At 43.4% G+C, this 12,716-nt stretch overlaps 1 protein-coding gene across 1 annotated transcript in view; it reads right to left on the reverse strand.

Moving 5' to 3' along the window:
* Nucleotides 1-326: 326 nt before the first annotated feature.
* rnf213b (ring finger protein 213b) overlaps nt 327-12,716 on the reverse strand; it is a 33,813-nt gene continuing 21,423 nt past the window's right edge. The window contains exons 37-65 of the mRNA XM_026177843.1: nt 12,367-12,570; nt 12,095-12,282; nt 11,886-12,006; nt 11,209-11,309; nt 10,890-11,066; nt 10,305-10,450; nt 10,114-10,213; nt 9,844-9,955; nt 9,414-9,618; nt 9,087-9,274; nt 8,787-8,909; nt 8,320-8,421; nt 7,973-8,218; nt 7,343-7,427; nt 7,224-7,258; nt 7,003-7,103; nt 6,758-6,902; nt 6,506-6,662; nt 6,321-6,415; nt 5,986-6,234; nt 4,533-4,665; nt 4,345-4,428; nt 3,209-3,392; nt 2,606-2,807; nt 2,449-2,526; nt 2,097-2,294; nt 1,817-1,906; nt 1,282-1,460; nt 327-804 (exon numbers count right to left, since the gene is read on the reverse strand). Of these exons, the coding sequence (XP_026033628.1) occupies nt 666-804; nt 1,282-1,460; nt 1,817-1,906; nt 2,097-2,294; nt 2,449-2,526; nt 2,606-2,807; nt 3,209-3,392; nt 4,345-4,428; nt 4,533-4,665; nt 5,986-6,234; nt 6,321-6,415; nt 6,506-6,662; nt 6,758-6,902; nt 7,003-7,103; nt 7,224-7,258; nt 7,343-7,427; nt 7,973-8,218; nt 8,320-8,421; nt 8,787-8,909; nt 9,087-9,274; nt 9,414-9,618; nt 9,844-9,955; nt 10,114-10,213; nt 10,305-10,450; nt 10,890-11,066; nt 11,209-11,309; nt 11,886-12,006; nt 12,095-12,282; nt 12,367-12,570 (4,167 nt within the window). The 3' untranslated portion in view covers nt 327-665. The remainder of the gene's footprint in view (nt 805-1,281; nt 1,461-1,816; nt 1,907-2,096; nt 2,295-2,448; nt 2,527-2,605; nt 2,808-3,208; nt 3,393-4,344; nt 4,429-4,532; nt 4,666-5,985; nt 6,235-6,320; nt 6,416-6,505; nt 6,663-6,757; nt 6,903-7,002; nt 7,104-7,223; nt 7,259-7,342; nt 7,428-7,972; nt 8,219-8,319; nt 8,422-8,786; nt 8,910-9,086; nt 9,275-9,413; nt 9,619-9,843; nt 9,956-10,113; nt 10,214-10,304; nt 10,451-10,889; nt 11,067-11,208; nt 11,310-11,885; nt 12,007-12,094; nt 12,283-12,366; nt 12,571-12,716) is intronic.

Genomic DNA, 12,716 nt, shown 5'->3' on the forward strand with positions numbered 1-12,716 from the left:
TAACTATAAATTTACCTTTTAGGTACTTGTGGTTGTGATGGCTAATATAACAGGTTACCCTCAGCAGTCTGGTTTACATAATAAGAGCGTGAGAAAGAAGCCAGACATTCAAGTTGAGCTAAAATGTGTCTATAATTTGTATATAAAATTCAATAGCTGTACAATTAGAGCAAGAATGTGCAGTGTTCACACCAAGAGAATTTATCACTTCATACTAACAGACTCAGACCATTTTTTCCCCCAATCTATTTTATTTGGCACTAAATCTCCAAATCTATCATTCTTTGCATTCAAGGAAAACAGAAGCAATAAAAGTGTGCAATATCTTTAAAATTAAGTGAGCATGTTCCCATGCTAACATTTCTTTATTATCTTTGATTTACTGGCTTTCCGCCTGATGCTTCATACTGTGTGTGTGAGGGATTGTCATGGCTTCTAATCACTCTGCATGTGATGAAAGTTTAAAATAAAGATTGTGAAAATGCTGGGAAATACCTCATCTGTATTAGGTCCTTCATTTATTCATTAACTTGTTCCCTAATTGCACGTGGCACAATTAAGTAATAGAAATTTAACAACTGTAATTATTTACAATATTTACATCGTACATTTAATAACAACGTATCCAATACTGTGGCAGCCAACTCTAGAAACATTTCTGCTCTCTATCTCCTTTTAAACTCCACAGCTGCCCTCCACACATCAGCGCTCTGTCCCAGCCTGATCTCCTCTGGTAAAGACTCGAGCTCCGGCAGGGGTGGAAGGTCTTTCACCTCCAGATGGATCTCTAAGGTGGACCTGATGCTGCACACAGCAGGGAGGGAGGACATGAAGAAAACAACTGTTAGCACTGCATCCATTGTTGTCATCCTTAAGCATTCCCATTCACTTCCCACCCAGCTGCTGCTGCTGCAATAGAAATGACCTGTGGCTGAGGGGACACAACTTAAGCTGCTTTCCTCTGACAGATGGCTGCCTGGAGGGGTCACGCTGTTGTCCCTGGAAGTCAAAAGGCTCCAAATCCCAGGGGGGGAGACCGCCACACTTTACTCTCATTAAAGCTGTCTACAATCAATGGATTCCTTTAGACTGGGGTGGTAATCTTACGCTAACAAAAGGCACACTTTTGAAAAAAAGAAAGTCCAAAAATAGCTGTTGGGTAATCTCAGCTGTAAAAACATCAATAATGCTGTTGTTTTTGTGTTGTTTTACCATTTGGTGTGTTACCTCATACAACAACTAATCTCACAAATGGTGCATTTGTGATGTGTACGCTCTTACTCCCAGTGTGGCTGGTAAGCCTGGTCAGGCACAGCGCTGCTCGTCTTCAGCAGAAGAATTTCATGCAGCTCCAAAGAGAAGGTGTCGACGTCTGTGACAGCGAGGAAGGCCTTCAGGTCTTTCTTCTGCTCTTCCGAAAGCTTCTCCTGGAACTCAGACGGCAGTTTCTGAAACGGATCCTGCAACACGATCATGAATTAGATGTAGCCGTCTGCTTGATTTCAGGTATCAAGAGAGTTTTTAAAGAGAAAATAATTCTCTGTTTTTATTGAGGTGAGATTCTGGGCGCCTGCCGTGTCAGACGGCACACCTTCCACAGATTACAGCCACGAAAAATTCACTCTCCATGGTGTGGTTTGGGTCAGTCCCTGGCAGCCAGCAGGGGTCACGAGTAACAGTACTGACTCGAAAACAAATTGTATGGTCACCATGGGTGGAGTTTTGTGGCTCTTTAATGAGCGGTGGTGAAGCCGCACACTGCATAACGAGCACACCGAGAACATTCCTTGAATTTTAAGATTTTCTTCACACTTACTTGCTTCCTGTTGAGCATCAGCTCTGATTTCCAGCAAGTCAGAAGCTGCCAGGTGAATATGCTGTGCTCCAGTTTGCTTTGGCCAAGACCCTGAATAGAAACAGAAGTTTTAAAAGACCTTTGAAATGTTGTTTTCACCTCTCAGTCACAGCTCAAGTATACTTCAGATTTACAGAACAGATTTATGTCAAAATTCAAACAATAATTGAAGTTTTCAAAGACAGAAACATAAAAACATTCTTTGCATAGTGGACAAAGCTGCAGATCTGCAACATTATACCTTGGCTACGGTGCTTGAAATCTGCGGGCCCATCTGCAGTGAATCAGTGAGGTAGGACAAAAGCTGACCCTGGGGCTCTCCGCCTGTTTTCCCGAGGAATCGGAGGCCGATCTCCATCACAAACACAGCATCGCAAACATCCGTGTAAGAGCGCAGCACCGTTTTCAGGGCACTGCTCACCGAACCCTTCAGCGGTTCCTGCAAGACAGACGCTGTCAGTGGGCCCGAGGAGCAGAACGTCAGGGGAGGAATTTAACTTGAACAAAGTGGCCTCACAGGAACTAGTGAGAACATTCCTCAGCTGGCATTTGTCAGTTCCAGATAACAACAGCAGTGTGTAAAATGGTTTTACCTGAGGAATCTTTTTTTTGACTTCAGTTAGAACCATGGAGAAATCCTGCAGGTGTCGGTTCAGGTACCTCGAGGTGTCCTGATTTAGACCAAAGAGGACAAAAGGTCAGTAGAGAGTTTGGCTTTACCTGACATCCACGTGCATTTTAGATTATTACCGCTTTGATAAGTGGTTTTCCAGCCAGGAAGCGGCGTGCCAGTTGGGTCTGGATGATTGGCAGGTCATAGCTGCTGTCAGTCTCGCCCCCTTTCTTCAAGGTGTACTGGCAATGGGCTAAAACCAGGGGCAGCAGCTCTCTCTCTGGGTGGCACAGTGTCAGCTGGGTTTCTGATATCCTCTCCAAAGGAACGCTGTACTCACTGAGGAAAAAACAGGAGAAGATTTTAACAGTTAAAGAGGCCAGAGGGGGTCTAACAGGATGTTACATCAGTTACTGGTGACAAAATGTAGTTTTTTATCATTCTGAAGCATGAAGTACACAGCAACACATGCATCACTTTGCAAGTTATTTTCCTGCTAATGTCCAAAATCTAGCAGCAATTCACAAGAATTTTGTTCATTTATTTTTATTGATTGTATATAGTTGTCTGGAATCTTCTTAGATTTCTAATTCATCTCAGTGCGATCCCTACAAAAGACTATTTGCCAATTATGCTTCACCTGTAATTTAACAGTTATTTAATTAAGGAAGCTGAGAAGAAAACGGCACTTTGATTTAGTCTTGTGGCCCACGAGCCTCTGCAGCTGATGTTGGACTGACCTGTCCTCGGTGCCGCTCATTCGCCTGGCCTTTCTCACCAGGCTGTTGTGAGTCTCCGACAGGAAGTCGACCAGAGTTTGGAGAACGGATCCCGGGCCGTGTCGGCTCGGAGTCAGAAACTCCCCAGAGCTCTCGGCTGTCACCTCCCTCTCACACAAGTTCACATCCACACCCAAGTCTGCTGCTGTATACACACAGAAGTCAGAAGAATGAAACAACACAGCGGCTCAGCTGAATAAAAACATCTTTCTTTCTTTAAGTCGAATTTATTTTTGACACGTAGCTCTGACATCTTCCCAAAACAACTGAATCTTTCTGCCAAGAAACACAGTGTTCCCTCATCATCTGTGCATTTTGTTGTTTCATTTGAAAGGAGTGACACATGTGCACATTAACCAGAATCATATGAAGACTGAAGACTTCACATTCTTCCCAATAAGCAGTGCCACCAGTACTCCCTGGAGCTGGATGTTCTTTGGCCCCACCAGCCTGCGTAAACTGTAAGTCTCCTAATACTGGACTGTTTGTCCTTCACAGCTGTCAGAATGAGCCCAGGTGATGATTTTGGAAAACCGATCACCCAGACAGAAATCTCCTTCTCGTTCATGAGTCACTTTAGTAACTGATGCCCCGAAAATATTAAGTAACTCTTGCAATACGAACTCTAAACCCAAACCACGTTGACATCAAATAACACAACTGTACCTGAGGTTTTCATTTTCCAAAATAAAAGTCAAAATGTAATGTTTCCACCGTTTAACTAAATATTATGAAACCAAACACTGAAGACTTCCCACTGTTTATATTAAACACTGTGCTGGAACTGAAAACTGCTCTGACACTCAATAAACACCCCAACAATCACTTCACTTCTTTTTAGTAATCATGTGACTGAGCTTTAAATATGTTTAAATATGTGCCAGTGTGTGATTATTTTACTATTATGAAGCACATCTGGACCTAGTTACATCTTTATGTTGACTCTAAATGAGACTTTGCTTGATAAAGTGTTATTTTTTATATATAAAATTGGTGGATATGCATTCAGTTTATAATATAAAATAAAATAAACGACACTGATTATCATCAGATGGAGATTCGTTGCTTGGGTTTAAAGCAGACATGCAGATGCTTACAGTTGTTTGCCACCTCTGCTCTGAGGGAGTTCCACACTCTGATGAATCTGCCCACTCTCTCACTCAGCATCTTCTTCTGGTACCCTAGTGAGGATGACACAAGAATTCAGTTTGTGTCTGTGAGTGTGTTTGTGTCTGTGTTATGTTGCTGCTGGTGTTGATCAGTCACAGGTGCAAGGCCGATGTACCTGCTGGTATCTGTTGTAACCTCTGCGCAATAGTCTGCGGTGTGGAGTGTGACGCCAGAGGAAACACCCTCAGCAGGTCAGACTGTAAAGCAGCTAGCTCAGGAAGGTGATGTAACTGCCGCACACAGTGAATCTGGGAAAAACACACAAAGCCAGCGTCAGCTTTTCTTCTGCAAGTTAATGGCTCCACCAACCTCACAGAATTTTATTATCCCCCGAGACAAGGAGGTTATACAGTCGATTCTGTTTGTTAGCCAGGTGATAAATAATAAATAAATGGATATGCACGAAGCTTCTCTGGATATGGGGCTTGACCCAATAGGACACATTTAGAGACATCCTCCTGATGTTCCCAAAAAACATTACAAAATCATCCGTATCCAGATATGCTTTTGGATTCAGAGACTTAATGGTGTGGGGGGATTTTCAGCCTTTGCAGAAGTATGCTGTTGCTGTCCTTACGTTTTGGCACATGCTTTCTTTTCCCCTTTTGTCCCGCTTAAGCTGCTTCATACAGTTCTTCCAATTAAAAAAAGAGTTTTGGGGTTGTTTTTTTTTTACTCCCCATTGTTGCTAACTGCTGCTCAAAGACAACTGTTGGGTTTCTCTCTGTAATGTTGTCAGGTCTTTACCTCAGATCTTTGCACAGAGATCAGTGCTATGATTCAACACCCTAACAGCAAACATGGGAAATACTGTGTAAAGCCTGTTAATGCAATGGGCATTAATATTCACTGCTTGCTTTCCTGTGTATGTTCTCAGTCATCCAGGCCATTGTGTTAAACATTTGATCTGAAGATAATTGGACTTTTTTTAGGTTTCACCTCTCATCTGAAAGTCCTCTCCACTGTTTGCATAGTGTAAGCCTGAGTCTGAGGAAAGCCATAAATCGAAGAGACTGAAAGAGTACAAGGGCTTTACAGTTTAGAGTAACAGGAGGAAGAGGAGGCCTGACATTGTTTATTCAGTGTAGAACTAACCACTGAATATGCAACGCCCTCAAAGCGTAGTCACATTGTTTTGACTCTTAGCTTGATGCTGACATGCTGACTCAATAATATAGCAAACTACTGTTTTGCTATCTTATTAAAAGCGGTCTTGTTCCTCCGGTGCTGTTTGCTGTGGTCTTGTGCCCTCTCCCTCTGTGTTTGTGCACATCTTGTCTCTGTTTGTGTGTAGATCCCTGCAGGCATCACCCTCTCTGGTTCAACCTGCCTTGACATTCACTTCTCGCCAGATCATCAGCTAAACTACTGTGACAGACAAGCGTTCAGGATCACTTCTGATATTTTCTTCTTAGTTGAATTTTTCTGATATTGAGCACAATTTCTCTGACACTCCTCAGCAGATTTCAGTGAAATTTAAGGGAGAGTTGTGCCATCCTCACTGTACCTAATCTCTTAAGGTAAAATCTGTGAAATATGGTGCACATCGGCTTGATGATGGCTGATACCTTCTTAAGAAACAAGCTGAGGAGAGGTAAAGCACTCTGTCCCTGTTTTTCTTCCACCAACTGAGAAAAACGCTCCACTGTGATGATCTCGGGTAGAGTCCAGAAGGACGAGCGGTGTGTCGGGCAGTTAGAGGGGGAGGACAGCATTTTCCCAGGATCCCCAAAGAGGAGATTCAGCAAAGGGCTTCCAGCAAGCCCATCATCAGCTCCAATTCTGTTCTGAGCTTCAGTCAGATTTTTCTGCAAATCCTGAAAACAGGCAGAAGAAACAAAACTTTATCAATCTGAAGCACAAAAGGTCTTTTCATGTCTTTGAAAAACATTGTATTCCTTACCTGAAGCACTGGGCTGATGGCAGAATCACATATAAGCTTCTCCCACTGCTGCCGGCTCTGTCTGGAGGACAGATCGGGTCTTGCATTGCGGGAACCTTTGTTAACGTTCAGCACAGTTAAAACACGTTTATTCTACAGCGACATTACAAGCAGCATGTTAACAATCATGGTTGAGTCAGTATCACCTGCAGGGAATCGTGCCAGGATCAGGTGAACTGTAATCGCTGTGTTGTCCATGTTCTGATCCAGAGTCTGCCCCAAAACCTTCATGTCCTTTTCAAGATGTTGCCACAGGAATTTAAAGACATCATTCGGTGTGGGGTGGATCAATGTACCGACTTCCTACAAAAACCCCCGCCAAAAAACAGGAGTATTATCACATGATGCAAGCCTTTAAAACCACAGATATGCAAAGCCACACTCAGGTAAATTCTCACTCTCTGATTTTTTATGGCACCCTGGAGCATGGAGAGGTGCGTGAGCAGCCGCAGGATGCAGGACTGAGCGTACGTCATCTGCCTTTCTGGGGCTTCAGAGCGCTGATGAGCTTCTCCTAAAATGTGTCCTGTTCGCGTCTGATCTCTGACATGTCACACAAACATGGAGGAAAGCAGATATTAGATATATAGAGAGATATTTGACAAATACTGTAATAAGTTTGCTAAACTGAAGAAAGAAATACCCCTGCACTGTGTGCTGTGTAAATCCAGACACTGGGACATGTCGTTCTCCACCGATTGGCATCCCACAGTGACATCTCGATGTAACCACTGGTCTTCCACACTATGGGACAGCACATGAATTTTGGTTAATTTTGTTTTTGCTTTGTTGAATCTGAAATATTTTACTTGTTAAATAATTTACTTTTAATTCAAGCATTAAGGAAAGAGTAATAGTTCATACCTCTCCCACAAAACACACATGCCCGTTGGCACACGCTAAAATGTGAAAAAAGAGGAAAAAAGACAGATTTGAAAGAGTCAGTAACAAAAGTAACAAACTTCAGAATGTGAATCACTCACTGTAGCTCTGTAGTTTCCTCTCGCCTGTCAACCACTGTCTGGCTTCATTTGTGTGATCATCCGGCATGGTCGGCAGGAAGGCGTTCTGCCGGGAAGAAGGAAACTGAGTTAATTTTATCCCCTTCCTCAGAATTTTATCATTTAGCTAAATTTATGAACACAAATGTATGACCTCACGAGACAATTTAAAAATCTGCAGTTACTTTTCCCTTAAAAAACAAAATTCTACATTTAACATAATGAAACTTAACTGAATCTTTTATTTCCTGGTTTTATAAAATTCAAATGTCATTCTCAGGTTATCCAGAAGACATGAAACAACCATGTAAACTGACATTTATTCTGATTTTCCTTTGTATACAATATCCCAATGGTGGACGCTCACATTAAACATGGTTCAAGTTTCCACAATAAGGTCACTGTAAGTGCAGATAATCCCTGAGAGCTAAAGGCTCAGGATTCATGCTGCTCTGTTTTTCCTGCCTCTAGAGGAAGGCAGAGTGAATATTCCAGATATAGTCAAGGCTTAGCATCAAATAAATCATGATTATTTTGAGCCTTGAGTCATGCAAAGCTACTCTAGCAGGGTGGGACAAAAAATAGTGTAAGTGACTGTAAGAAGTGTCTTACTGTGACGTTCTCAGGCTGGAAGGCTATCTGACGAAGAGGAACGAGCAGAGGACTTTCACTGAGGAGCACAGAGACCAGATGGACCAGCAGCTCCAGGAGGGTTTGCCTCTGAGCTGGCAGGTTCTGGCTTATATGGAGACGTGAATGTGGTCCGCCAATGTGACTGGAAAGAAGTGAAGTGCAGAAATTCCTGAATTCCCCTGATTTGATGTTTTTTCCCAGGAGCTCTTCCAGCCTTGCTGTGTCCTGTATATTCAGAGTGCAACATGTCAGAAAACTGTAGATGGACATTAAATATACAACGTTTTTTTTAGTCAGACACATAAATGATTAAGTCAGACATTTACCTGTTTGGAGGGATGTATTTTGACATCAGGTGACTTGTAGCGACAGGTGACCTGTCTGAACAAGGCCAGGGCCAGGAGGCTGATCTGAGAGCCTTCAAGTTTCTGTAGAGAAAGACAAAACAAATATTACGTTAAACAAGTGAACAAGCTGAAGGTAGGAGCTTGTTTTAAATGTAGAATTTAAAAACACACGAAAAAACAGTCAATAAATCATCCTAAATCTCTTTTGTTAAATGTTAAGTGCTAAAAATTTGAGTTAATATGAAATGTTTATGTTCCTTCAATGATTAACTGATTATTTCGTTTCAGACACTCTTTTAAATGACCTCGCTGACCCCTGGTGGTCATAGGGAGACATGACACATCTACAGACAGCATTAAAGCTCTTTCCTCTTCTGAACTGTGCACACTGCCCCAAAAAAGAAGACAACATAAGATCCTCATCCACCTCCTGGCATCTTGCTCACCTTTAGCTCTGTCACAAAGGTGTCAGAGGTGTTCTCCAGAAGAACTCGAGCTACAGCGTCTCTCATGGCTCGATAAGAAGCCCCGCAGCAAAGGAAACTGTCCACGCTAGTCAGAATCATTCTCTGTAAGGAAAAAAAGATTTCAATGTTTGATTTTGAAATACTGTAACCTAGCCTATGATGGATGGATGGATGGATGGATGGATGGATGGATGGATGGATGGATGGATGGATGGATGGATGGATGGATGGATGGATGGATGGATGGAAGGAGCTCTGTCGTTTTAGATATTTTCTTACCTGAAGTCGAAGCACCTCTGCAGGGAAGATCCACCTTGAGGCCGGACTGTTCATCAGGGACAGGATGCGCTCGATGCCAGAGCGTCTGTGGAGGGCTCGCAGCAGGTAAACCTTGAGCCAATCATTACCGCTGTACTCACACACACCCCTCACCTGTCGCAGGTACTGATTAGCCTCCATTTCTCCACCTTTGAATGCAAGACGAAACACTCAATACCTGCCTGGGATAACTGACTTACAGCTGATCTGAGCTCACAGCACCACAGTATTGGATTTAACATTTCAGGCATGCACGCATGCATACATGTGACTCAAAGTGTAGCCCACCTTGAGCTGTGGCTCTCTCCAGCAGCTCTGCAGCGGTGCTCAAACAGATTCTGAGCCTGGCGGTGTTGAGCAGGAACTCTGCCGGGTCTTCCTGTCTGTCTGGAGTCTGTTTCCTGGCGATCCTGCTCAGGAAGCTGATATCACTTTGTGTTTGCTGTTCTACGCTCTTCTCCACGTCTCTCGCTTTGAAGCACAACAGAGAATCCTGAGTGGCAAACAGACAGTTTAGGCTGAAATTAGTGCAAAATGTGAATTTTGATTTCTGGGAAATGAAGGATTATGTACAAAAACTCAAAGTTGAATTCTCTCATCATGTGAAACAATTCACTTCTGTTAAATTACATGAACTTAATATACAAATATAAACAACCCAGGTGAAAATTGTAATGCAAAGAGCACTAAAGGGGAAGGAGAGTCTGTCTGTTTTCACCTGGAAGCAGTTGACGAACAGCAGGTAGAGTTCAGTGCGGTCTTCTATATCTAGAAGATTTTCCTCCAGGTTCTTCAGGTAGGTGTGAATGTGAGACTTCACCTGGGCAAAGCTAACACATATACTCCAATGAGCCAGGAACAGATTCTTACCAGATCTCCACATACAGGATGTTCAATGAAATCCTTCTTTGAGCCTTGGTTTTTCTTTCACACTCTAGTTTTCATGCCATGTTTCTACAGCGTCAGTTCTAATTTACCCTGACCTCACCTGTACTGCAGCAGCAGCTTCAGCAGCACAGATCGGACCACCGGACTGTTATCCACACACTCCAGGAAGGGAGTGAGCTCTCTGGTCTTGTACACGTCTCCTGCAGCACACAGAGCCACAACAGAGAATGCCTCACTGCCACAGCATCATCGGTTATCTGATTAATATCACTGAGTAATTTGCTCACTGACCGGTAGCGAACACAAGTAAAGAGAAGAGCAGCTCCACAACCCCTTCTTCTGGATTCTGACCCTCCGACAGGCAGAACCTGGACACCACCTCCAGGAAGAAGGCGTTACAGCAGCGTCTGATGGCCGCCTGCTGTTCTAGTGATTTCCTGAGCCACACAAATTCATACAGTTAGCCATTAATCAGAAGAAAGCTTTCAGACTTTAATAACACTGCAGGACAGCATCACTGAATTAAGACTGACTGTGAGAGTGAACATGAAATTATGGCATCCAGGGTCAAACTACATAGCTCAAAGAACAGATGTTTAACCGAAGGATTATTTGTTTGTATACCTGGAGTATGTGGTTGTTGTTTAGTTTTCATCTTCGGACATTTGTGGCTGGATTCTGATTGGCTGTGGCCCAGGTGGGGCAAGCACAGCGGTGACAGGTGCTCCCAGTAAGAGAGTTATAAATGTGAAACCTCACTATGACCACCTTAAAATACCCCTCAGTGGTATTTTAAGGTGGACCATTAAACTATTATTGCACAGACTGATCAGTACATGACCCACTGTCGATTCTACATTATTTTTCCCCACTCACTTGATGGTGGGAGAAACAGTGGGGTTGAAGTTGGATGGCAGTTCCTTCTTGCATTTAGGGCACCGACTGTGGGCCTGAATGCAGCGCTGGAGACACGGCAGACAGATAACGTGCTGACACGGCAGGACGGACGGCTCTTTGAACTCAGAGAGGCAAACCGGGCAAGAAATGCCAAACCTGCACAGAAACATGATCAGGTAAGATATTTATTATCTTATTAGAAATTATTTAATTTAAGATTCACACCATCAATGCAACAGAAATACTGCTGTGAGATTAGGCTTAAAATCAAGTCTTGAACTGAAGTCTGGAGCCTGACCTCAGGTCCCTGCTGATGCACTCCTCGTGGAAGGAATTGAGGATGCGGATCAGCTGCTGCAGCGTGTCCACGCTTTTTACATCAGGAGACTCTTGCATCAGCTGTTAGAGGATCAGAAGTGGAAACATGTTTTTTTGAGTCATCAACAATTATTTCTTTGTTTCTTCCTATCCAGCACCCTCCTCTCTCACATCAACCCTCTGCATGTCCTCCTTCATAAATCTTCGTCTTCTTTGCTTCCCGGCTGGCAGCTCCATCTTCAACAATCTTTGTCAAATATATCCACTATCCCTCCTCTGCACATGTCCACAACACCTCAGCCTTGCCTCTCTACCTTTGTCGACCCTCTGATGTACTCATGTCTAAGCTCAGCAACATCTGCCATATGTATGTATTAAATAATTAGTTGCAGTTTTGTCAGAGCGAGACATTTTTCCTGCATCAGGTGTTAAATTCCAGGTTACGTTCAACCTCTGCATTTCTCTGATCTTTTACTTTCTGTTACAGCTTTTAAACTGTTTAAAAGAAACTATCAAATCAAAAAAGCCATTAAGTTTCATGATCTGTTCCTTCTAACAGCAAATGTCAAAACGAGAGAAGTGTTCATGCTGTTATCTGCTCAATAAATCTGTGAAATCCAGAGACACACAGAAGACGCAGAAACCATTTTTACATACGTTCAGGTGAAGGTTGCAGTGTTTGAGAGCCAGATCTTTCAATCTCGAGTCGTCCTGTTTAACTTTATAGGTGACATGCTGAATGAAAGATGCAACGACCAGCATGCCATGCCACAGTGACCTGAAATGGCAGATGAGAATAAAAATGGACCCAAGAAACACTGAAATGTTTTTCTTTTCCTTCTCTAGATCTTGTCACCTTGACTCACCTGATAGAGTCCAGGTGTTGTAGACTGGCAGGGCCACACAGGGCGCTGTATTTCTGACCGAATGCTCTATCCAAACACGGCTGCAGCAACTCCACCCTGCGCATAAAGGACTCACACTCGTCCAGGGAAGTCACGGTCAGAAGTTTGGTCTCCTCGACACAGATACCCAGAGCTAAAATGTCCTCCACCTGCCAGAAATAAAATACTTAAGAACACAGAACAGATAAGTGTGACGAGAATGTTTAAAATGTAGCCAAAAAGATGATCCTCACCATTTCCTCCGGCTCCCAGTTTGGCCCCTGCTGAGCGACATGATTGGCTAGCTGGGGCTGCAGCAGAAATATGTGGCAGAGGGTGTCCAGTCTGGGTGCAAAATGCTTTGAAGCTGCCATTATCCAAGCAGGAGAGACGTCAGCTTTGGTGCCTGTGGACGTCTGAAGCTCACACACGCAGCCCAGCATGGCCTTGGTGAACACCTGCATGTGACACGTATAATTAGCGCCACTGTAAAAGCATCAGAGCAGGCTCATTTCTCATTGCTGCTGAAACAAAACAAAAGCTGTTGCAGGCCCTCTTTCTCGTCCTCAAAATTAATTTAAAGTTCATGGTTGTTTCCATGACT

Source organism: Astatotilapia calliptera, chromosome 8, assembly GCF_900246225.1.
Source record: "Astatotilapia calliptera chromosome 8, fAstCal1.2, whole genome shotgun sequence".
In the NCBI taxonomy this organism is placed as follows: domain Eukaryota; kingdom Metazoa; phylum Chordata; class Actinopteri; order Cichliformes; family Cichlidae; genus Astatotilapia; species Astatotilapia calliptera.